A 25,650-nucleotide genomic window follows, 5' to 3' on the forward strand; every position below is an offset into this window, starting at 1 on the left:
GAAGCTGATTGGGTAAACTTAAATGGTATTCCCGCCCCCCCAGAAGATGATAGGTGAAACCAGCAATACGCTTGCAGAGAATAGGCTGGCTGGTAACACGAGAAAGCTGCCTCTCCCTCTAGCCATCTATCAGCTGCCTCTCTGTAGGCTAAAGCCAGGTAGGAGACTAGAAGGACAGGCTGGGTGTATACTGCAACACAGTGGAGTACAGAGTTGCTACGTTTGAGAGTCGGTTTACATAGTCAGTGCAAATACGTGTGGAGTAGAGAGGAGCTCAGTGGGAGTGGGAGAGACGCTTAACCACTCCAGACCATGAACATGGAGCATCGGAGGTTCTCCCTCGACAGCTCAGTGTGAGTATCAACCAATCAAACTTTTTAAAATAAGTGTTTTATTATTATGCATTGCTATACATATGGTGTTTCTGTACAGTTCTAGACAGGTCCAGTTAAACTCCAGCTGTAGAGACCATCACTGTTGTTTCTGTTTAGGAAGTCAGAATGTCCCTTAACCGAATCTTGGATTTTCTCATAGGATATTACAGTACTGAGAACTGTACATTCCTCAAACGCACAGTAGTGCATACCACCTAGATGAGAACACACACATAGGCCATTCCAGCTGTTTTATTGCCATTTCACTAATGGTTTAGTCTGAACGGAGGACTCACCAGAGTTGAGGAAGAGAAGGAAGGAAGGGAACTTGTTTGTTTTCATTCCCCAAAATGCATTGCAGCCATAGCCCTCAGGACCCTCGTCCAGCCCCAGAAATAACAGGTTGGTCTAATCGGGAGCAGGTGAATCTGCTTCCTTTAGCAGATATCTATATACTCAAAGCTTTGGTGCATAAATATTGTTTTGTGATGTTTCTGTGCATTTTATTTGGGTTTTCACATTAAAGTTAGACTTGTTGAACTGTAAATGTAGCAGCTTTCGTTAGTTAGGCCTACATTGTCCATACGGAGTGGAACAATAATGAAGATGTTATCCTGGAATAGAATAAACAAAGATTTATATGTTGCACAGGAGGCTGGAACAGACTTCACGGGATGGCATCAAATATCTGGAAACCATGTGTTTGACCTATGTGTTACCATTCCACCGATTCTGCTCCAGTCATAAGAACGAGCCAGTTCTCCCCAATGAAGGTGCCACAACTTCCTGTGCTATGTAGGATCTTAATTTGAGCACCCTGTTGCATGAGGACTTTCCTGAAAAGGATGAAATGTGAAACTTGTAGTGTATTTGAGATTTAAAAAGGCTTCTAAAGTCTTTAAATCTAAACTTTGAAATGTCCTACTTGATTTTCCCTTACGAAAAATGTATCAACCGCTACAAAAATGTCCATTGTCCTCCACATAATAATTCACTTTTCCTGTTGCTACAGGATTCTTTTCCTGATGTAGGAAACTGTCTCAAATTAAGATCCTACATCTGGACATGCATATTTAATGTCCATGGTTTGCGTTCTCCCATCCTCAGGCGCTTAAACATAATGCATAGAGTGTACAAAACTCTGCTCTTCCCATGACATAGACTGACCACCTATAATCCCTTATTTATTTGATTGTATTTTTATTTAACCTTTATTTAACTTGGCAGGTCAGTTTATTTCCAATGACGGCCTACCCTGGCCAAACCCGGTCAACGCTGGGCCAATTGTGCACCGCCCTATGGGACTCCCAATTACAGCTGAATGTGATGCAGCCTTATTGATGTCACTTGTTAAATCCAACTCAATATTAGGAAGGTGTTCTTAATGTTTTGTACACTCAGTCTGTAACACCTACTTTTATGTGAAATGTTCTGATCATTTGAATTGCAAATCTTCCTTTGACCTGGATGCCACGTCTTTTCAACGCTTAAAGACATCCTCGGGCGATTTCTTTCACTTTTCCAGTTAAAAAGTGATATCCCAAGTATAAATACAGTAAAGTACACACACTAAAGGGTATAAAAACAACATGTTTTGAACAAAATAGTGTTTTTTACACACAACAAGGAGAAGGGCATTCAAGGAGTTGGTCTGATGGTAAGTTGTGACGTCATCGGCCTCCCCCTTGCCTGACGAACTATAGAGAACAGAAGAGGAAAGCACCCCCCCCCCCCCCCCCCCCCCCACACACACACACACTTTGTCATGACTGACCTGGACCACCTATTGAGATGTCCTTTTTGTTAAATCATTGAGGTGTTAAATGAGGTGAAAAAGATATTTGAGTGCCACTAAGGTGTAGTTGACTATCATAATGACTACGAGCTAGAACTGCTCTGGCAACCATTCTTCCTTATGGTTGTCTGATATCAAAATCCAGAAAAGAGCCGTTAAATTCTATAACCACCTAAAAGGAAGCGATTCCCAAACCTTCCATAACAAAGCCATCACCTACAGAGAGATGAATCTGGAGAAGAGTCCCCTAAGCAAACTGGTCCTGGGGCTCTGTTCACAAACACAAACACACCCTACAGAGCCCCAGGACAACAGCACAATTAGACCCAACCAAATCATGAGAAAACAAAAATATAATTACTTGACACATTGGAAAGAATTAACCAAAAAACAGAGCAAACTAGAATGCTATTTGGCCCTAAACAGAGAGTACACAGCGGCGGAATACCTGACCATTGTGACTGACCCAAAATTAAGGAAAGCTTTGACTATGTACAGACTCAGTGAGCATAGCCTTGCTATTGAGAAAGGCCGCCGTAGGCAGACATGGCTCTCAAGAGAAGACAGGCTATGTGCTCACTGCCCACAAAATGAGGTGGAAACTGAGCTGCACTTCCTAACCTCCTGCCCAATGTATGACCATATTAGAGAGACATATTTCCCTGATTATACACATCCACAAAGAATTCGAAAACAAATCCAATTTTGAAAAACTCCCATATCTACTGGGTGAAATTCCAGTGTGCCATCACAGCAGCAAGATTTGTGACCTGTTGCCACGAGAAAAGGGCAACCAGTGAAGAACAAACACCATTGTAAATACAACCCATATTTATGCTTATTTATTTTATCTTGTGTCCTTCAACCATTTGTACATTGTTAAAACACTGTATATATATATAATATGACATTTGTAATGTCTTTATTGTTTTGAAACTTCTGTGAGTGTAATGTTTACTGTTAATTTTTATTGTTTTTCACTTTATATAATTCACTTTATATATTATCTACCTCACTTGCTTTGGAAATGTTAACACATGTTTCCCATGCCAATAAAGCCCTTGAATTGAATTGGTATCAAGTTAGCCTGAGCTGCTGAGAATGAAAATAACAAGATATCTCACATGTCTAATAACTTATGTAACATGGTTGTGTAGGTTGTTTCCTGGTGTAGGTTGTCAGAATTGACTTGAAATGATTAGAATCAAAATGATAACAATCAGGTGCATAGCTATGGGTATATTTAGGATTCTTGGTGCACATTTAAAAAAATGTTTTCATTAGTGTAACAACAGTTTTCACCAGCAGACAAAAAAAACTATGCCCATGGGTAGATGAATCAGTTGAGGTTGAATCCACAAATTCACTCCACAACTTTATTGTCCCACTATGGGAAATTCTGCAAACCACAATAAGGTTTATTACAAAATAAATATGACATATAGGTAAATATGACCTCTAAACAGAGAGTGTTTACAGACACAGGGGGCAACACTGTGACGGTTTAGTGTCCTGTTCCTTCAGGTCCCTGAAGAATGGTGGTGGAGGAGGTAGTCTGGGCCATAGGAGAGGCAGCCGCAGTAAGAAGAGCAAAGAGAAGTGGAAGAGTCTAGAGGAGGCCCAGCTGGAGATCCAGGAGCTGGGACACAGCCTGAACAGGAGCAACTCTCTCAGGTCAAAGGTTACTTCTGAAAACAAGTTTAATGACTAGAATAGGCCATGGACTGGGGGAAAGTACCAAAGCCTATGCAAGTCCATTGATCCGCTCTCAATCACTCCCTATCCATAGGTCAGAGACCATAGAGGAGGAGAGCTTCCACCCGCCTGATGGCGCCGTTGCCAAAAATGTAAGTGCACCTGAAATATACAGGACAATGACCTAGAGGAGGGCTTTAGACAAGATGGTGCTTACAGACACAGTTGCACTGTTTCTAGCTCCTGGCCAACAACGAGCATTTCGCTGCACCTGCGATAACATCTGCAAATCTCGATACGCGACCAATAAACTTTTATTTGAGGTCCTAGCACTCCTTCTCCACTATATGTTTGGGTTCCTGGTTCTGGCTTGGAAATGTCTCCTGATTGAATACTTGATTGATTAATGAATTGGTTGATTGATTAATTAATTGGTTGATTGATTAACAGAGAGTTAGATCCTTTTCTCTCTCTATTGTAGAGTTTTGTGAAATACAACAAAACCTTCCACAAATTCTTCCGAGACATTCCTACAGAGGAGAAACTAACTCATGGTGAGTAGATCTCAGTACATGGTGAGTCTGGAACTTATTTATGGTTTCATCATCATCGTGGTCCTGAAACTGTCTGGGCTGCATGTGGATTTATGTCTCGATTACAGAGCTATGATGGAGTCATCACAATCATTACTTAATGCGTTGGGACATTCATTATATTTAATTCCACATTATGTGCTTTGTGCTCCTTGCTAACAACTAAACTTAAGCACTCACTCTGCACAATATTTAAATGTACCCTCAGCTGAATATATCACAGGTTATTCTGGGGATAAAGGGAAGTTTCAAGGAGAAACCTGTGTGTCTCTCATTTGACTGTGTCCTCTGTCCTGGTTGTGTGTTTCAGTGTTCACCTGTGCCCTGCAGAAGGAGGTGTTGTATCATGGGAAGCTATTTGTGTCTGTCAACTACGTATGTTTTTACTCCTCCGTACTCCTCAAGGACACCAAGGTAAGAGATTCACATATAGTAGTGTAGAGTAGAATAGAGCAGAGTAGAGAAAAGCAGAATAGAGCAGAGTAAAGAAGAGCAGATTAGAGAAGAGTATAGTGGAGAAGAGCAGAGCAGAATATAGTAGAGCAGAGTAGAGAAAAGCAGAATAGAGCAGAGCAGAGTAAAGAAGAGCAGATTAGAGAAGAGCATAGAGAAGAGCAGAATAGAGTACAGTAGAGAATAGCAGAGTAGAGTAGAGCAGAGAAGAGCACATTAGAGAAGAGTAGAGTAGAGCAGATTAGAGAAGAGTAAAGAAGAGAAGGGTAGAGCAGAGAAGATCAGAATAGAGTAGAGCAGAGTAGAGCAGAGTGGAGCAGAGAAGAGAAAAGCAGAGTAGAGTAGGGACCCTATTCAATCTATCACAGAAGTTCAGCTTTACAGTGTGATTAAAATTTAAAGGCAACGCTCCCACATTAGCGCAGGTTGCATTCACAGTAAACGCTGCATATGTCGGCTCAATCGGAAATGACTTCACATTTCTATTGGGGAATCTGTAACGCTTCAGCCATCCAGACTGAATAGAGCCGTAGAGTAGACAACGCCAAGTTGGCCAACAACAGTAGGTAGAAGTAGATGGTCTGTTGTGGTCTGTACCATGTGTTGTTGATGTAGTATCTGTGTCTTGTTGTAGGTTGAGGTCCATGTGTCCAGCGTAAAGGAAGTGAAGAAGCAGAACTCAGCCCTGTCTATGCTCTCCATCCGTACTACTGATGGAAACAAGGTCAGAAACAAACCCACAACGGCTCTGTTGTTCTTGTTCGAGTGAATGTGTCTGTGACTGTGTCTGCCTCTGTGTCTGTAGCTATGGGTGTGTCAGTGGTTGTGGTTGTGTCTGTGTGGTGGTGTGCCTGTGCCTGTGTGGTAGTATATTGTGTCTGTGTGGTGGTGTAGTGTGTCTGTGTGGTGGTGTGTTGTCTTTGTGAGGTGGTGTGTCTGTGTGGTGGTGTGTTGTGTCTGTGTGGTGGTGTGTTGTGTCTGTGTGGTGGTGTGTTGTGTCGGTGTGGTGGTGTGTCTGTGTGTTGTGTCTATGTGGTGGTGTGTCTGTGTTGTGGTGTGTATATGTGTTGATGTATTTGTGGGGTGGTGTGCTGGTGTGTTGTGTCTGTGTGGTGATTTGTCTGTGTGGTGGTGTGTTGTGTCTGTGTTGTGGTTTGTCTATGTGGTGTTGTGTTGCGGTTTGTCTGTGTGGTGGTTTGTCTGTGTGGTGGTGGTTTGTCTGTGTGGTGGTGTGTTGTATCTGTGTGGTGGTGTGTTGTGTCTGAGTGGTGGTGTGTTGTGTAATCCCTCATTCTGTTTTGCCTCTGTTTCAGTATTCGTTTGTGTCTTTGCGGAACCGGAGAGTGTGTTATGAAATCCTGCAGTCTGTGTGTTCACAAGCACAGGTATACCCAAATGATCTCTCTCTCTCTTAAAAATACCATGCTATTGTTTGAGGAGTGTGTACAGTTATGAACTTAAAAATACCATGCTATTGTTTGAGAAGAGTGCACAGTTATGAACTTAAAAATACCATGCTATTGTTTGAGGAGAGTGTACAGTTATGAACTTAAAAATACCATGCTATTGTTTGAGGAGAGTGTACAGTTATGAACTTAAAAATACCATGCTATTGTTTGAGGAGAGTGTACAGTTATGAACTTAAAAATACTATGCCATTGTTTGAGGAGAATGCACAACAACAACAACATGCTTTTATCACGACAACTGGTTTGATACATTCACCTCTGAAGGTAAATAATGTACTTACATTCAGTAATCTGGCTCTGAATTGTCTTCCTGAGGGTTCCAGAGATAAAATGGAGCACAGTTTTGTTTGATAAAATCCATTTTTATATTCAAATGTAGGAACTGGGTTCTATAGTTTGAACCCCGGATGTGTCTTGTTTTGTTCTATTATCTATACAATATGCTACCATTGATTTTGTGCTGTTTAATACTACATGTAGCCTATTTAGCGTGTTTCTGTGCTGTTTAATACAACATGTAGCCTATTTAGCGTGTTTCTGTGCTGTTTAATACTACATGTAGCCTATTTAGCGTGTTTCTGTGCTGTTTAATATGACATGAAGCCTATTTAGCGTGTTTCTGTGTTGTTTAATACGACATGTAGCCTATTTAGCGTGTTTCTGTGCTGTTTAATACGACATGTAGCCTATTTAGCGTGTTTCTGTGCTGTTTAATATGACATGAAGCCTATTTAGCGTGTTTCTGTGCTGTTTAATACGACATGTAGCCTATTTAGCGTGTTTCTGTGTTGTTTAATACGACATGTAGCCTATTTAGCGTGTTTCTGTGCTGTTTAATACGACATGTAGCCTATTTAGCGTGTTTCTGTGCTGTTTAATACGACATGTAGCCTATTTAGCGTGTTTCTGTGCTGTTTAATACTGCATGAAGCCTATTTTTAATTATGAGCGCTTCTTACATTCCCCTTTTTATGTTTATTCAAATACTTTATATTCGAATCATATGGTTTAGTTTCAATACTTCAAAACCAAGTGTTGGGTTCAGTTAGTCACAGAAAGAAATGGGTGTTGGTTAAATTGTGAAGTTAATAAATGGAGTGGCAGTTTGTTTCTCCTGTGAGCGAGAAGCATTTTTTTGTGGAGCGTGCTCAACTGCGTTTACAGACTCTGGTTTCCACAACAGCTGGGGGAGCAGGTGGAGAATGGCAACAGCAGTCCCCACTTCTCAGGAGAGAACGGCGTTGATGGCGTGGATCGGGACATAGACACAGTAAGAATTTCACTGATGAACTCGATGTCATCCTATCCTTTTCCTCCCACCATGTAGCTTCTTGCACTGCCCTGTTGTCTTCAATCAGTGCCATCAAATAAAGTGCATTTTGTAACTATTCATAACTTACTGTGAAAATTACAGAGTACACATTCACTTGTTTTGTGTTATTAATCAAGACACCATTTATACTGACCAGGAGATGTTTGTATAAGGACATGTTTTACCCTTCCCTGCCGACAGATCTCCAGCAATTCCAGCCGGGAGGACAGTGTGGAGCGGAGCCTTCCTATAGAGGCCGTCTACTCTGACCTGCCCAGCAGCGGTAAGAGAGAACATCTTAAAAAGACCGTTAAGACAGACGAGAAAAATAAATGAGGGGTGAGAGCCATAACAGACGACATACAAGAGATATATGAATATGATGTAATATTAATCATAACGAACCTGGGAAGGACAGCACCACTCCTAGAAGCAGCATCAGCAAAGCTCAGGATAATCAGTTCACATTCACAGAGGAGGAAGACTCAGGTATTTAAACACACACTGAAGCAGACACAGATACAGACACGCACACACACACTCATTCACAAGCACATGCACATATACTCAGACATACCACACATTTAAAAATTGTTTGAATGGCCTGTTGTCTTCTTTTTCTCTTGAACAGCTGACTCGTGGGTTTGGATCGTCACTGAAAGGGTTAAAACCCTCCTCCTTATCAGAGATATGCGCAACCTCAATGTCCTCCTATCCATCTGTCTGTTTCTGTGAGTACTCCTCTCTTCTCCGTCCCTCTCCTCTCCATCTATCTGTTCCTGATCTCTATCCTCTCCAATCCCCTCCCCTGTAACTAGATCTATAGGTGCTGAAGCCCTTGCATCACCTTTCATCTTTTCTCACAAACATACTGCCACATGTGAGAATGGGTGTGTTACTCTTCAAACATACTGCCACGTGTGAGAATGGGTGTGTTAATCTACAAACATACTGCCACGTGTGAGAATGGGTGTGTTACTCTTCAAACATACTGCCACGTGTGAGAATGGGTGTGTTAATCTACAAACATACTGCCACGTGTGAGAATGGGTGTGTTACTCTTCAAACATACTGCCACGTGTGAGAATGGGTGTGTTACTCTTCAAACATACTGCCACGTGTGAGAATGGGTGTGTTAATCTTCAAACATACTGCCACGTGTGAGAATGGGTATGTTAATCTACAAACATACTGCCACGTGTGAGAATGGGTGTGTTACTCTTCAAACATACTGCCACGTGTGAGAATGGGTGTGTTACTCTTCAAACATACTGCCACGTGTGAGAATGGGTATGTTAATCTACAAACATACTGCCACGTGTGAGAATGGGTGTGTTACTCTTCAAACATACTGCCACGTGTGAGAATGGGTGTGTTACTCTTCAAACATACTGCCACGTGTGAGAATGTGTGTGTTACTCTTCAAACATACTGCCACGTGTGAGAATGGGTGTGTTAATCTACAAACATACTGCCACGTGTGAGAATGGGTGTGTTACTCTTCAAACATACTGCCACGTGTGAGAATGGGTGTGTTACTCTTCAAACATACTGCCACGTGTGAGAATGGGTGTGTTACTCTTCAAACATACTGCCACGTGTGAGAATGGGTGTGTTAATCTTCAAACATACTGCCACGTGTGAGAATGTGGTGTATTAATCTACAAACATCTTAAATCTATTGTCAGCTTCTAAAATCTTGCACAAGTTTTTCGTCTTGAATCTAAAACGGCATATATCTATCGAGCTCACAATCAACAAATGACTATTATTATGGTGGGAGATTATAATACCGTTTTAAGTGCCCCTATAGAGCCTTAAAAATCCAGACCTAGTGAGATCTACATGGAGGAGGCTTAATCAAGCTAGTCGTCTAGATTATTTTCTTGCTTCCTTCACTCTGGTAGGGGGAAGAATGTGATGGGGGCAGAATGTGGTCAGATCATCAAAAAATTGGCATCCACATTCCGATTACAGAATTTCCATGTGGGCGAGTATATTATTAAAACATTTTTAAATTATTTAACTAGGCAAGTCAGTTAAGAACAAATTCTTATTTACAATGGGCCAATTGTGCACCACCCTATGGGACTCCCAATAACGGCCAGTTGTGATACAGCCTGGATTTGAACCAGGGCTTATTTCTTTAATGAATATGAGTTTGTGGGGGCTAAAATGATTAAATATTAAAGCATTAAACCTCTCACTAAAATCATCCGTCATACAAAAAGGTATACTTAAACCCGAACTGATTGTCCAGTAGATTAATAAGAACGGCTCACCGCTTGTTCAAAAATGGCCCTTTTCCCATTATTCAGATTACAACCTCTAATTTTCAGTTAATTGAAAATGGAACCTTGTTCAAATTATCACCCTTTCTAAAAAAAAGGCATACAAAACTGGCTGCAAGTTTCATCCTGCAGAAAAGACTAAAACAAATATTTCAACAAATATTATGGTTAAATTCCAATATACTAATAAAAAACATTTTTTATGAAAAAAAGTAATAATAATCTTTGTTAATGATATTATGAATAGGAAAGGTGGAGTTGTCACATGTGCAGATAACAAAAATATATGAAAATGTTTGCTTTATCCAAAATAGCAACATTACTGCAAAAATGGAGAAGGAAAGTGGAAGGTAGGGAACTTTTGTCTGTCCTTTATTAAAGATCAAATATGGCAACAACAACAACAAAAAACAAATATATATATATATATATACACACACACACACACACACACACACAGTCGCAGAGACTCACTCATCCACACACACACACACACACACAGTCGCAGAGACTCACTCATCCACACACACACACACACAGTCGCAGAGACTCACTCATCCACACACACACACACACAGTCGCAGAGACTCACTCATCCACACACACACACAGTGGCTTCGGAAAGTATTCAGACCCCTTGACATTTTTTACAATTAGTTAAGTTACAACCTTATTCTAATTCCTTATTTTTTTCTCAGTAATCTACACACAATACCCCATAATGACAAAAAATTGTTTATTTAACAAAGCAAGTCAGTTAAGAACAAATTCTTATTTACAATGATGGCCTACCCTGGCCAAACCCGGACGACGCTGGGCCAATTGTGCGCCGCCCTATGGAACTCCCAATCACGGCCAGATGTGATACAGCCTGGATTTGAACCAGGGTGTCTGTAGTGACGCCTCTTGCACTGAGATGCAGTTCCTTAGAGTGCTGCGCCACTCGGAGCCCAGGTTTTTAAGCAAAAGCAAAAAAGTGAAGCGTAAACAGGTTTTTAGAATGTTTTGCAAATGTATTAAAAATAAAGAAAATACCTTATTTACATAAGTATTTGGACCCTTTGCTATGAGACTCAAAATTGTGCTCAGGTGCATCCTGATTCCATTGATCATCCTTGAGATGTTTCTACAACGTGGTTGGAGTCCACCTGTGTTAAATTCAATTGATTGGACATGATTTGGAAAGAAAAACACCTGTCTATGGTTCAGAAGTTGACAGTGCATGTCAGAGCTAAAACCAAGCCATGAGGTCGAAGGAATTGTCCGTAGAGCTATGAGACAGGATTGTGTCGAGGCACAGAAATGTATAACATTTCTGCAGCATGAATTATTAACTGGGTGGTTTGATCCCTGAATGCTGATTGGTTGAAAGCCATGGTACAGTGTGGAGAACAAGTATTTTATACACTGCCGATTTTGCAGGTTTTCCTACTTACAAAGCATGTAGAGGTCTGTCATTTTTATCATAGGTACACTTCAACTGTGAGAGACGGAATCTAAAACAAAAATCCAGAAAATCACATTGTATGATTTTTAAGTAATTAATTAGCATTTTATTGCATGACATAAGTATTTGATCACCTACCAACCAGTAAGAATTCCGGCTCTCACAGACCTGTTAGTTTTTCTTTAAGAAGCCCCCCTGTTCTCCACTCATTATCTGTATTAACTGCACCTGTTTGAACTCGTTACCTGTATAAAAGACACCTGTCCACACATTCAATCAAACAGACTCCAACCTCTCCACAATGGCCAAGACCAGAGAGCTGTGTAAGGACATCAGGGATCCAATTGTAGACCTGCACAAGGCTGGGATGGGCTACAGGACAATAGGCAAGCAGCTCGGTGAGAAGGCAACAACTGTTGGCGCAATTATTAGAAAATGAAAGAAGTTCAAGATGGCCATCAAAATGAAAGAAGTTAAGATGGCCATCTGGATGATCCAGAGGAGGAATGGGAGAAGGTCAGGTCAAGGTCATGTGGTCTGATGAGACAAAAATAGAGCTTTTTGGTCTAATCTCCACTCGCCGTGTTTGGAGGAAGATGAAGGATGAGTACAACCCCAAGAACACCATCCCAACCGTGAAGCATGGAGGTGGAAACCTCATTCTTTGGGGATGCTTTTCTGCAAAGGGGACAGGACGACTGCACCGTATTGAGGGGAGGATGGATGGGGCCATGTATCGCAAGATCTTGGCCAACAACCTCCTTCCCTCAGTAAGAGCATTGAAGATGGGTCGTGGCTGGGTCTTCCAGCATGACAACGACCCAAAACACACAGCCAGGGCAACTAAGGAGTGGCTCCGTAAGAATCATCTCAAGGTCCTGGAGTGGCCTAGCCAGTCTCCAGACCTGAACCCAATAGAAAATCTTTGGAGGGAGCTGAAAGTCCGTATTGCCCAGCGACAGCCCCGAAACCTGAAGGATATGGAGAAGGTCTGTATGGAGGAGTGGGCCAAAATCCCTGCTGCAGTATGTGCAAACCTGGTCAAGAACTACAGGAAACGTATGATCTCTGTAATTGCAAACAAATGTTTCTGTACCAAATATTAAGTTCTGTTTTTCTGATGTATCAAATACTTATGTCATGCAAAAATGCAAATTAATTGCTTAAAAATCATACAATGTGATTTTCTGGATTTTTGTTTTAGATTCCGTCTCTCACAGTTGAAGTGTACCTATGAAAAAATTACAGACCTCTACATGCTTTGTAAGTAGGAAAACCTGTAGTGTATCAAATACAGTGGGGAGAACTGAGGGGTGGGGTTGGGGAGATAGGTGGGATGGACTGAGGGTAGCTGAGGGGTGGGGTTAAAGAGATAGGTGGGATGGACTGAGTACCTAAGGGGTGGATTCAAAGGCTTATGTTCTATAATAATATAGTGTATAATGTGCTATCTATCCAGATGTAATGTATATCAAATTACTTTACTCTTGCTATGTAACTTCTGCAGTAGAAAAAAACTATATAATGTATGTAAAATGGACATGTAACAACAGAAGAAAAGCTGTAAAAACAAAGTTTATTTGTCCTCTGAAGAGGGGGGATGGGCCAAGAAAATCTAAATAGAGTCACATATCATTCTGTTATTCAGGTTCACAGACAAGTCTTTTTCCAGGAAGTGTAGGTATCTTCCCAACAGTCTGTCTGGTTCAGTGGGGCAAAAAAAGTATTTAGTCAGCCACCAATTGTGCAAGTTCTCCCACTTAAAAAGATGAGAGGCCTGTAATTTTCATCATAGGTACACTTCAACTATGACAGACAAAATTAGAAAAAAAATCCAGAATATCACATTGTAGGATTTTTAATGATTTTATTCGCAAATGATGGTGGAAAATAAGTATTTGGTCTCCTACAAACAAGATTTCTGGCTCTCACAGACCTGTAACTTCTTCTTTAAGAGGCTCCTCTGTCCTCCACTCGTTACCTGTATTAATGGCACCCATTTGATCTTGTTATCAGTATAAAAGACACCTGTCCACAACCTCAAACAGTCACACTTCAAACTCCACTATGGCCAAGACCAAAGAGCTGTCAAAGGACACCAGAAACAAAATTGTAGACCTGCACCAGGCTGGGAAGACTGAATCTGCAATAGGTAAGCAGCTTGGTTTGAAGAAATCAACTGTGGGAGCAATTATTAGGAAATGGAAGACATACAAGACCACTGATAATATCCCTCGATCTGGGGCTCCACGCAAGAGCTCACCCGTGGGGTCAAAATGATCACAAGAACAGTGAGCAAAAATCCCAGAACCACACGGGGGGACCTAGTGAATGACCTGCAGAGAGCTGGGACCAAAGTAACAAAGCCTACCATCAGTAACACACTACGCCGCCAGGGACTCAAATCCTGCAGTGCCAGACGTGTCCCCTTGCTTAAGCCAGTACAGTTGGATGATCCAGAAGAAGATTGTGAGAATGTTATATGGTCAGATGAAACCAAAATATTACTTTTTGGTAAAAACTCAACTTGTCGTCTTTGGAGGACAAAGAATGCTGTGTTGCATCCAAAGAACACCATACCTACTGTGATGCATGGGGTGGAAAAATCATGCTTTGGGGCTGTTTTTCTGCAAAGGGACCAGGATGACTGATCCGTGTAAAGGAAAGAATGAATGGGGCCATGTATCGTGAGATTTTGAGTGAAAACCTCCTTCCATCAGCAAAGGGCATTGAAGATGAAACGTGGCTGGGTCTTTCAGCATGACAATGATCCCAAACACACCGCCCGGGCAACGAAGGAGTGGCTTCGTAAGAAGCATTTCAAGGTCCTGGAGTGGCCTAGCCAGTCTCCAGATCTCAACCCCATAGAAAATCTTTGGAGGGAGTTGAAAGTCCGTGTTGCCCAGCAACAGCCCCAAAACATCACTGCTCTAGAGGAGATCTGCATGGAGGAATGGGCCAAAATACCAGCAACAGTGTGCGAAAACCTTGTGAAGACTTACAGAAAACGTTTGACCTCTGTCATTGCCAACAAAGGGTATATAACAAAGTATTGAGATAAACTTATGTTATTGACCAAATACTTATTTTCCACCATAATTTGCAAGTAAATTCATTAAAAATCCTACAATGTGATTTTCTGGATTTTCTTTCTCATTTTGTCTGTCATAGTTGAAGTGTACCTATGATGAAAATGACAGGCCTCATCTTTTTAAGTGGGAGAACTTGCACAATTGGTGGCTGACTAAATAGTTTTTTGCCCCACTGTGTGTTGTCTTTCTGGATTGGCTCCGAGCCGTTGAGGAATGGACCCTGCTACCTGATTGGCTGTTTATAGCTGGGTTAATTGCTGAAGAGATGAGTAGATAAGTTGGTTCTCTGAGCACAGGGTGTTCTCCAGATGGTCAAGGATGTAATAAACTGAACTTTTACCTATAAAGCCAGGTGTTGGTTCCTCTCAAGGGTTCTTCTCTCTTACCCAGATAGATTTCACTTGCTACAGTCTCCTGTGCTTGCTCTTTCATTAGTTACCTGTGGACTGTGGAGGATAGATGAAATTGTTTGTTTGTGCTTTGCCAATACCTTCTAATTGCCCCTCAGGGGATTCATCAAGTCATATTGAATTGCACACATTACACTGATAGATTATACACCACACACAGAACCCTAGCACTGTGGAGAAATTGCCTTTCAGATGAAACATTATTCAACAATATAAATGTTAAAGAATAGGAAAATAAACACTTCCCCTTGTTATAGTATTATTCTGTTTTCATAACACTAATGTTAAGGGAGAAGAAAAGGTTCAGTACACACACCCGAGGCTCATAACTAAACACGTCATAACAGCAGTTAAATAGTCATAGCACTTTGACATCTGTTGAAGTAAAAAATAAAAAAATGTTTATAAATACATTTGATTGAAATAGCCGATATTTGTGACAATTATGTCTGCATATTTACCCAGACTTGCCACAATCCACATCCAAAACACCCAGGGAGCAGTTGTTGGGGGTTAACTGCCTTGCTCAAAAGGCAGAACGGCACATTTTTAAAACCTTGCAACCTTTCGGTTACTGGCCCAACGCTCTTAACAGCTAGGCTACCTGCCGCCCCAACACTCTTAACAGCTAGGCTACCTGCCGCCCCAACACTCTTAACAGCTAGGCTACCTGCCGCCCCAACACTCTTAACAGCTAGGCTACCTGCCGCCCCAACACTCTTAACAGCTAGGCTACCTGCCGCCCCAACACTCTTAACAGCTAGGCTACCTGCCGCCCCAACACTCTTAACAGCTAGGCTACCTGCCGCCCCAACACTCTTAACAGCTATGCTACCTGCCGCCCCAACACTCTTAACAGCTAGGCTACCTGCCGCCCCAACACTCTTAACAGCTAGGCTACCTGCCGCCCCAACACTCTTAACAGCTAGGCTACCTGCCGCCCCAACACTCTTAACAGCTAGGCTACCTGCCGCCCCAACACTCTTAACAGCTAGGCTACCTGCCGCCCCAACACTCTTAACAGCTAGGCTACCTGCCGCCCCAACACTCTTAACAGCTATGCTACCTGCCGCCCCAACACTCTTAACAGCTAGGCTACCTGCCGCCCCAACACTCTTAACAGCTAGGCTACCTGCCGCCCCAACACTCTTAACAGCTAGGCTACCTGCCGCCCCCAACACTCTTAACAGCTAGGCTACCTGCCGCCCCAACACTCTTAACAGCTAGGCTACCTGCCGCTGTCTGTTCTTGATTGACATACAGTACTTATGCCTGGTTCCTCATGATTGATCTGCACAGAGCAATCGGTGCCATCAACGAGAGTGCACTCAGGCATGGATCGCCCAGGGAGGTTTAACAGTTCAGGGTAATACTGAGTGCTGAGTGACGCAGGTGAAAGTAAAACACAAGCTGATTACAAGCTATCAGGAAGTACTGTATCTTACCCATCAAACTGTTTTCACATTAAAACCACCACCTCTTTTGTGTATGTGTGTGTCTGTGTAGGGCGGTGTTGCTAATACTGTCATCGGGGTACATCGGTTTGCGGATCGTAGCTCTGGAGGAGCAGCTGAGTTCTCTAGGAGCCCTGCCAGAGTTCTCCATACACCTCAGAGAGTGAGTACGAACACACACACACACACTATGGGGTGGTTTTCCACAGATGACTATGCTCTGATGTGAATTTCAAGGAACTACAAACTTTGACCATTTAAAAGCCATTCAAGGTAGATCAAACCGGTTTTTTAGACAGAGAGAGAGAGAGAGTTCTCAGACAGAGGTACCGTATCAGCAGCAGAGATCACAGTACGTTAGGTCGTCACAGGAGGTTAGGAGAAAAACGGGCCCAGAGGAATGACACCTGTTTTCCAAGAAATCACTCCACTATTACATAATCAATGGGAACACCCATGGTGGGTATTTGAGTCTTCACTTTCATGATTAAAGGTGTGTGTGAGTGAACTTGTGCATGAGTATGCATGATAATATCTGAGAGAGTGATTTGGTTCCTCCTCTCACTGCTCCATCCTCATTCCAGGGAACAGGAAACAGCCTGAAGAGACCTACAGCTATTTGGATATTCTGGCAAATACCAGACGGGCTGGACCATTTTTTTGTTGGGTGGGCTGGTCGACATAGAAAAAGGTGACATGGCCAGCGGCCTATGAGCTTGTTAAGATAGAAATTGTAAAAAAAATAATAAAAAAATCTGTTATGCTAATATGCCCGTGCTTCTACACCTGCATTGCTTACTGTTTGGGGTTTTAGGCTGGGTTTCTGTACAGCACTTTGAGATATCAGCTGATGTACGAAGGGCTATATAAATACATTTGATTTGATTTTGATTTGAGTATACAAAACATTAAGATGGACCGGCCCGGTATTCTGCGGTCACACAAAGTCACATTGAAAGTCAAACACAGCATCAGCAAAGATGACCTGCTTCAACTCTGTCCTCAGTTAGACAGCCAAGATCATGGATCATAAAAAAATGAAAAGGGTGTCTGTAAACATAGAAAGAGCATATTCTACATTGTAACTTCACTGAAAAACATCCTAATTTTGGGACAGCTAAAGAAATGATTTTGTCAAACAGTGAAGTGCATTATCCTCATGATTCCTGTAATGTAAGTGTCTTCCCTGTGCCCTCGCTGGGGCCTACTGCTGTGGTGAGCGAGCCACTCTCCTCTCCTTCCATGCACTCGAGAGGAACATTTATTCTGATCATATAACATTTCAAAATCAAATTGCAGGAAAAAAACACAGCTTTGGAAGCTTCATCCAATTGTCCCTGTTGAAGAGAGGAAGGTTTCAGCTTTCTGTCGGTATAATCTTTATTTCTCAACTCTCATGAGCAACTATTTTACAATCAAGACATTTTATATGGCTTTGAGATATGGAGTGGAGTGTGCTCAAAATATGCACCAGCATAGGCCTCATGGGTAGTAGCCTGCAACTGAACGGTTCTTAGGACATTCCATTTACGGTTGGATGAATACATGGCTACTAGCAGTGGGTATCACAGGCGGCTGGTGGCACCTTAATTGTGGAAGACGGCTCATAGTAATGGCTACAACGGAGTTAATGGAATGGTATCAAACGCATCAAAAACATTGTTGTTTCCAAGTGCTTGATACCATTCCATTTACGGCATTCCAGCCACGTTTATGAGCCATCCTCCCCTCACTATCCTCCGGTGGTGGGTAATATATTTAGAGTTTGATCTAATTAATGCGTATTGAGTTTCCACTTCCTCAGGTGTTGAACCACAAATGAATTAGCCTATGATTTTAGTTAGTGCACATAAAACATGTAATTCATCTCTCTGGAACAAAAAAAAATAATGGATATTCTGGAATCCTATTTTGACAGTAAAATAGCAACTATAGTCTAATTGTCAACCCAAAATTCATGACAATCACTGGATTTGCACATCAAAATATCTTGAATCATGCTTAGACATGTTTCTTGAGCTAGTGGCGTGCGCAGTGGGCCAATGTGAATGAAATGGCAGAGGCAAATTCTTTTCCCAGTCCGCCCTGCCTACAGTAGGAAGACTAAATACCAAAGCCACAGTACAACAAACTACAGTATATAAAGGGTCTCAATTAAAATGTCATCTCATGAGCTGGGCAATTGTTAATATATATATTTATGTGGGTCCCCTGATCATTTGAGGAGACAGATCACTTAAACCTCAAATATGGAAAACCTTGACTTCACACAAAGCAGCTTGTTTTGTTTGTTGCTAGCCTATATTTCATAGGATATATTGTTTTGTTTGTTGCTAGCCTATATTTCATAGGATATATTGTTTTGTTTGTTGCTAGCCTATATTTCATAGGATATATTGTTTTGTTTGTTGCTAGCCTATATTTCATAGGATATATTGTTTTGTTTGTTGCTAGCCTATATTTCATAGGATATATTGTTTTGTTTGTTGCTAGCCTATATTTCATAGGATATATTGTTTTGTTTGTTGCTAGCCTATATTTCATAGGATATATTGTTTTGTTTGTTGCTAGCCTATATTTCATAGGATATATTGTTTTGTTTGTTGCTAGCCTATATTTCATAGGATATATTGTTTTGTTTGTTGCTAGCCTATATTTCATAGGATATATTGTTTTGTTTGTTGCTAGCCTATATTTCATAGGATATATTGTTTTGTTTGTTGCTAGCCTATATTTCATAGGATATATTGTTTTGTTTGTTGCTAGCCTATATTTCATAGGATATATTGTTTTGTTTGTTGCTAGCCTATATTTCATAGGATATATTGTTTTGTTTGTTGCTAGCCTATATTTCATAGGATATATTGTTTTGTTTGTTGCTAGCCTATATTTCATAGGATATATTGTTTTGTTTGTTGCTAGCCTATATTTCATAGGATATATTGTTTTGTTTGTTGCTAGCCTATATTTCATAGGATATATTGTTTTGTTTGTTGCTAGCCTATATTTCATAGGATATATTGTTTTGTTTGTTGCTAGCCTATATTTCATAGGATATATTGTTTTGTTTGTTGCTAGCCTATATTTCATAGGATATATTGTTTTGTTTGTTGCTAGCCTATATTTCATAGGATATATTGTTTTGTTTGTTGCTAGCCTATATTTCATAGGATATATTGTTTTGTTTGTTGCTAGCCTATATTTCATAGGATATATTGTTTTGTTTGTTGCTAGCCTATATTTCATAGGATATATTGTTTTGTTTGTTGCTAGCCTATATTTCATAGGATATATTGTTTTGTTTGTTGCTAGCCTATATTTCATAGGATATATTGTTTTGTTTGTTGCTAGCCTATATTTCATAGGATATATTGTTTTGTTTGTTGCTAGCCTATATTTCATAGGATATATTGTTTTGTTTGTTGCTAGCCTATATTTCATAGGATATATTGTTTTGTTTGTTGCTAGCCTATATTTCATAGGATATCTTTTTTTTAATCAGTCAGTCCACTCCTAAAATCTATTTGGTTTACGGCACTATTCGTTGGTCTCAGCTTAACTGGTAATGAATATGTTGTTCTCTTTTTAAAGGAATAATGTAAGTCAGAAGTGACTTTAATCTGAAATTTGCTGGCAAATTATTTAATGACAACTTTTACTTCTTAATTAATAGAATTACTCCATGGCATCTTTCTGTCAGTAGCACTAACAGACCAGCAGGGGGCACTCTCCCCTCAAAACCAAGAGCAATGAAACAGAAATACTGTACACCATGATCAGTACTATATCAATCAGTAATCAATACTTTCAATGTATACAAGTGTATTTAAAATAAGCCATTCAAAAAAATATTCAACACAGTTCTTGAATGTCTGTAAATAAAAATAATATTGATAGTTCATACACAAGGCACTGTAATTAGAGGCAAGAAAAAGTATGTGAACCCTTTGAAGTTACCTGGATTTCTGCATACATTTTACATATCATTTGACAACAATAGACAAACAGTGTGCTTAAACTAATAACACATTGTATTTTTCTTGTCTATATTGAATACATAATTTAAACATTCAGTGTATGTTGGGAAAAGTATGTGAACCACTAGGCTAATGACTTCTCCAAAAGATAATTGGAGTCAGCTAACCTGGAGTCCAATCAATGAGACGAGATTGGAGATGTTTGTTTAAGCTGCCCTGCCCTATAAAAATCTCACAAAATGAGATTTTGATATTCACCAGAAGCATTGCCTTGTGAACCATGCCTCAAACAAAAGAGATTTCAGAAGACCAAAGATTTGTTGACTTGCATAAAGCTGGAAAAAGTTACAAAAGTATCTCTAAAAGCCTTGATGTTCATCAGTCCACGGTAAGACCAACTCTATATATGGAGAAAGTTCATCACTGTTGCCACTAGGAGTGGCCGTCCTGCAAAGATGACTGCAAGAGCACAGAGCAGAATGCTCAATGAGGTTAAGAAGAATCCTAGTGTCAGCTAAAGACTTCCAGAAACCTCTGGAAGATGCTAACATCTCTGTTGACGAGTGTACAAGACATAAAACACTAAACAAGGATGGTGTTCATGGGAGGGCACCACGGAAGAAGCCACAGCAGTCCAAAAACAACAACCTTGCTGCATGTCTGAAGTTAGCAAAAGTGCACCTGGATGTTCCACAGCGCTACTGGCAAAATATTCTGTGTGCAGATTAAACTAAAATTGTGTTGTTTGGAAGGAACACAACACTGTGGGAGAAAAACAGGCACAGCACAACAACATCAAAACCTCATCCCACTGTAAAGTATGGTGGAGGAGCATCATGGTTTGGGGCTGCTTTACTGTCTCAGGGCCTGGACAACTTGCTATCAGACGGAAAAATGAATTCCCAAGTTTATCAAGACATTTCGCAGAAGAATGTAAGTCTATTTGTCCGCCAATTGAAGCTCAACAGAAAGTTGGGCGATGCAACAGGACAACAACCTATTAGACAGATGTAAATCAACAACAATGGCTTGGACAGAAGAAAATACGCCTTCTGGAGTCGCCCAGTCATCGCTGACCTCAACCCGATTGAGATGCTGTGGCATGACCTCAAGAGAGCGGGTCACACCAGTCATCCCAAGAATATTGTGGAACCGAAACAGTTTTGTAAAGAGGAATGGTCCAAAATTCCTCCTGACCGTTGTGCAGGTCTGATCCGCAACGACAGAAAACATTTGGTTGAGGTTATTGCTGCCAAAGGAGGGTCAACCTGTTATTAAATTCAAGGGTTCACATACTTTTTCCAACCTGCAATGTGAATGTTTACATGGTATGATCAATAAAGAGATGAAGAATTATAATAGTTTATTATTAGTTTAAGCAGACTGTGTTTGTCTATGGTTGTGACTTGAAGATCAGATACAATTTTATTACCAATTTATGCAGAGATCCAGGTAATTCTAAAGGGTTCACATACTTTCTTTCCATTGTACTAAATGGATTCACAAATTCTGTCATTTGCTTTTACAACAGAATCAACAACACAAGTTTATATTTTTGTACATAATTGTTTATTGTTTTTTCCCCCATTGTCAATAAAAAGGTCAAGATTCAGTCCCCTGAATTAATGACATTACATCATATTGTCAGTCATTTTTTCATATTACAAATCATAATACAAACAGAATAGTTAACTACAATAACCATATATAAACCACATCCTCATGTTCTATCCCCACCCAGCCTTTCCCCATCCAAACTAGCACAAAAGTCAAAACAATACATTAGTTTCAGTAATAAAAAAACAACTAAATCTATACCCCCGTTTAAAAAGCACTATATTGTACGATACCTTGAGTTGACATTTTCCCTCTGGCATCACACACACTACGTTACATACCCCACCCCAACACTTGCCCAGCAAAACACAAATAATGGACATGCATAAAGTTGTCAGAATATTGATACCTCACTTCATTATCATAGTGAGTGAGACTATTCTCTATTTAGTCTCAATGAACCACTGTGTTAATTAGTCCCCATTATATTTTGAGACCTTAGCAAGAACCCATACAGTAGTGTACAGTAATGACAACTGACAGTCAGGTCTAGTCTCATTGTATTTTAGGAGAGCTTAGAACCCTAACCAGCCTAAAACTCTGAAGAGTCTAGAACCCTGAAGAGTCTGGCACGGGAGCCTGAGGGACTTCCACCACCTTGGGTCTGGTGACACACAGCATACTGTGAAAATGGAATAGATACCTGTTGAAAATGATCCTAGAAAAACAGCCACCTACAAAGTGCCACTTTGACCCAGGATGACTGCAATGTTATGTATTGTTTAATCATCAACATACAGTGTCCCCTCAATAGAGAGTTACTTTAACTGACAGTAACTTCAGTATTCTATGACTAGGTCATTCCTAGAGTCCTTGCTTCTGGTCTTTCTGGGGGCAGGTAGTCAACAATGCAAAGGAGACACAAACATATTTTCAACTACACTTTGGATGCTTTGTACAATAGTGCTGAACTTAAGACCTGCTTATCATGCTTGCGCGCTCTGTGTGTGGACTGATGTGGTGGAACCTGCACCACACTAACAGTGAAAGGCTCGTTTATGGCTTGGATCAATACTGCCACCATAGAAAAGCTCCTATACACCAGACATTGTATCATCAGTTCAAGAAACTGGCATCCATGTTGGTTCCATGCTATTGACTTAGAACCACCATGGAACCCAATTAAAATTCAACATTTCTAACACTTTGACGAACTCTGTGGCTCCGCTATACACTATACACGTTTTTATTACTTTGAGAGGAAAATGCACGATTAAAGATTGAGGATAAATGTGAATTCCTTTCAGATGTCAGAAAGTCAGTCAGTGTTATATTTATAAGATGCTATAAACACCATGTATTTCTCATGAGGAATAGTCCTCAGGAATAGTCTTATGCGAGTGACAGTTGAATAGCAGCGAAGTGAACAACCATTTCATACACTGCATGACCAAACGTATGTGGACACCTGCTTGTCGAACATCTCATTACAAAATCATGGGCATTGATATGTAGTTGGTCCCCCATTTGCTACTATAAGAGCCTCCACTCTTCTGGGAAGGTTTTCCACTAGATGTTGGAACATTGCTGTGGGGACTGCTTCCATTCAGCCACAAGAGCATTAGTGAGGCCGGGCAATGATGTTGGGCAGTTAGGCCTGGCTCGCAGTCGGCGGTCCAATTCATCCCAAAGGGGTTCAATGGGATTGAGGTCAGGGCTCTGTGCAGGCCAGAGAAAGCGTTTCCACTACTCCAGAGTCCAATGGCAGCGAGTTTTACACCACTCCCGCCGACGCTTGGCATTGCGCATGGTGATTTTACGCTTGTATGCGGCTACTTGGCCATGAAAACGCATTTCATGAAGCTCCCCACGAACAGTTATTGTGCTGATGTTGCTTCCAGAGGCAGTTTGGAACTCGGCAGTGAGTGTTGCAACTGAGGACAGACAATTTTTACGCACTTCAGCACTCGGCGGTCCCATTCCGTGAGCTTGTATGGCTTACCGCTTCTCGGCTGAGCCGTTGTTGCTCCTAGCAGATTCCACTTCAGAATAACAGCACTTACAGTTGACCGGGGCAGCTCTAGCTGGGCAGAAATTTGATGAACTGGCTTGTTAGAAAGGTGGCATCCTATGATGGTGCCACATTGAAAGTCACTGAGCTCTTCAGTAAGGCCATTCTACTGCCAATGTTTCTCAATGGAGAGTGCATGGCTGTGTGCTTGATTTTATACACCTGTTAGCAACCGGTGTGGCTGAAATAGACTAATCCACTTATGAGGGGGTGTCCACATACTTTTGTATATATAGTGTATATGTGCGATCAAATGTAACAGAAAATGCCAGTTGAGATGGCCTCACGGACACCATCCACTGTCCTGCTCTCTCTACCGTCATGAGTCAACGGACCCGTCTCAAGAGCCACAGAGAAGACTGGATATAAATTAACATTATTTTCTCAAACGTTTTTCCCACTATAGTTCATTCACATTAGGAATCTATCAAGAGACAGAGGCCTCCTTACAGAAGAAAACAAACTAGATATTTGTGTTGCCTGATTCAAGATTGGTTTGTGATCATAAACAGATCTGGGATCAGACTCTCCATGTTCATCTCAGGCTTCAGAGACATCAATGTCTCCACAACCCTTTCACTTCAGACACATTACATCATATGGACAGGCAACAGTCAAACAACTAGTCAGAGTAATACTGCAGTACATCCTGCATTCCCCACTCTCACTCAGTTATCACAACCTTTAACTCAGAAGAAGTTCAAATGGCTGCCTTCCACAGCCAAAGACAAACACACAGGAGTGCAGACTTTCTCTTAGACTCTCAAAGGCCAGTTCTATTCTTCGCCCTAGTCCTTAGTTAGGACATGATAGTTGAAAGAAATCCAGAGAGAAATGTTCATTATTAGAGAGACAGGGAGAGAGACAGAAAAGTAGACAGACAGATGTCCACTGCAGACACAGGGAGGAGTGATGTCAGCTCAGGTCCATACAGATAGCATCTTCAACTCTGGGAGTTGTACATACATGTACACAGAGAAGACAGTTCGTAGTGCACAAATGCTCTGCCTCAGGAAGTCTCTAGGAACACGTATCCAGGCGTCTGACAGGTGTCCATATCAAGATCCTTCATTCCCATGAGTCAATGCACACAACCTCAACCACAGACACACAGCCAGACACACAGCCAGACACACAGCCAGACACACAGCCAGACACACAGCCAGACACACAGCCAGACAGATTTACAGCATAGTGGATGCTCCTTTTCTACAGACTTAAGGCTGTAGTTTGATGTTGTTGTACAGCTCCTCACACACACACACACACACACACACACACATCCTCACTCAGGCGTGTGCTGCAGCCAGGTCTTGGTTGATGAAGCGCCGTAGTCTCTCCAGGTACTGGCTGTACAGCTCTATGTCGTTGTGTCCCGCCCCCTCCACCCAGAGTGGCTCCACGGCCTTGGGACAGCGCTCAAACAGAGCCAGGCCGTGGGAGAAGTCTATCACCTCGTCCTCCGTCCCGTGGATGATCAGCACCGGGGATGGGATCTTAGACACCTTCTCTATGCTGCAATACACATGTCACAAATAGTTTGTAAGTAGTCTATACTCACGTTTATAAGTCACGTAAGGAGTCTATAAGCAGCTTTGAGTTACGCTTCATAACCTGTCGTTGAAGTCATAGTTTATTTTATGTCATATGTGTGCGATTG

At 41.2% G+C, this 25,650-nt stretch overlaps 2 protein-coding genes across 4 annotated transcripts in view; one reads left to right on the forward strand and one right to left on the reverse strand.

Annotated features, from left to right (window-relative positions):
* On the forward strand, window positions 1–21,857 carry LOC109875414 (GRAM domain-containing protein 2B). Its single transcript, XM_020467757.2, has 12 exons — window positions 1–353; window positions 3,694–3,843; window positions 3,959–4,016; window positions 4,346–4,418; window positions 4,768–4,871; window positions 5,545–5,634; window positions 6,224–6,295; window positions 7,563–7,649; window positions 7,893–7,974; window positions 8,323–8,422; window positions 16,438–16,548; window positions 16,970–21,857. Exons 1-12 carry the CDS (start codon window positions 313–315, stop codon window positions 16,986–16,988), a joined length of 987 nt encoding a protein of 328 aa, XP_020323346.1. The 5' UTR covers window positions 1–312; the 3' UTR covers window positions 16,989–21,857.
* LOC109875296 (alpha/beta hydrolase domain-containing protein 17A) overlaps window positions 21,054–25,650 on the reverse strand; it is a 9,847-nt gene continuing 5,250 nt past the window's right edge. For all 3 annotated transcript variants that reach the window (XM_020467605.2, XM_020467603.2, XM_020467604.2), the window contains one exon: window positions 21,054–25,505. In XM_020467605.2, the coding sequence (XP_020323194.1) occupies window positions 25,280–25,505 (226 nt within the window). In that variant the 3' untranslated portion in view covers window positions 21,054–25,279. The remainder of the gene's footprint in view (window positions 25,506–25,650) is intronic.

Source organism: Oncorhynchus kisutch, linkage group LG30, assembly GCF_002021735.2.
Source record: "Oncorhynchus kisutch isolate 150728-3 linkage group LG30, Okis_V2, whole genome shotgun sequence".
NCBI classification, from domain to species: domain Eukaryota; kingdom Metazoa; phylum Chordata; class Actinopteri; order Salmoniformes; family Salmonidae; genus Oncorhynchus; species Oncorhynchus kisutch.

Excerpts from the sequence above, each read along its gene's own strand:
- LOC109875414 (XM_020467757.2), top strand. The coding sequence starts at position 313 with ATGAACATGGAGCATCGGAGGTTCTCCCTCGACAGCTCAGT. Across the intron at positions 354-3,693 it reads TTCTCCCTCGACAGCTCAGT|GTCCCTGAAGAATGGTGGTG; the intron begins GTGAGTATCAAC and ends CTGTTCCTTCAG. Across the intron at positions 7,650-7,892 it reads TGGATCGGGACATAGACACA|ATCTCCAGCAATTCCAGCCG; the intron begins GTAAGAATTTCA and ends CCCTGCCGACAG.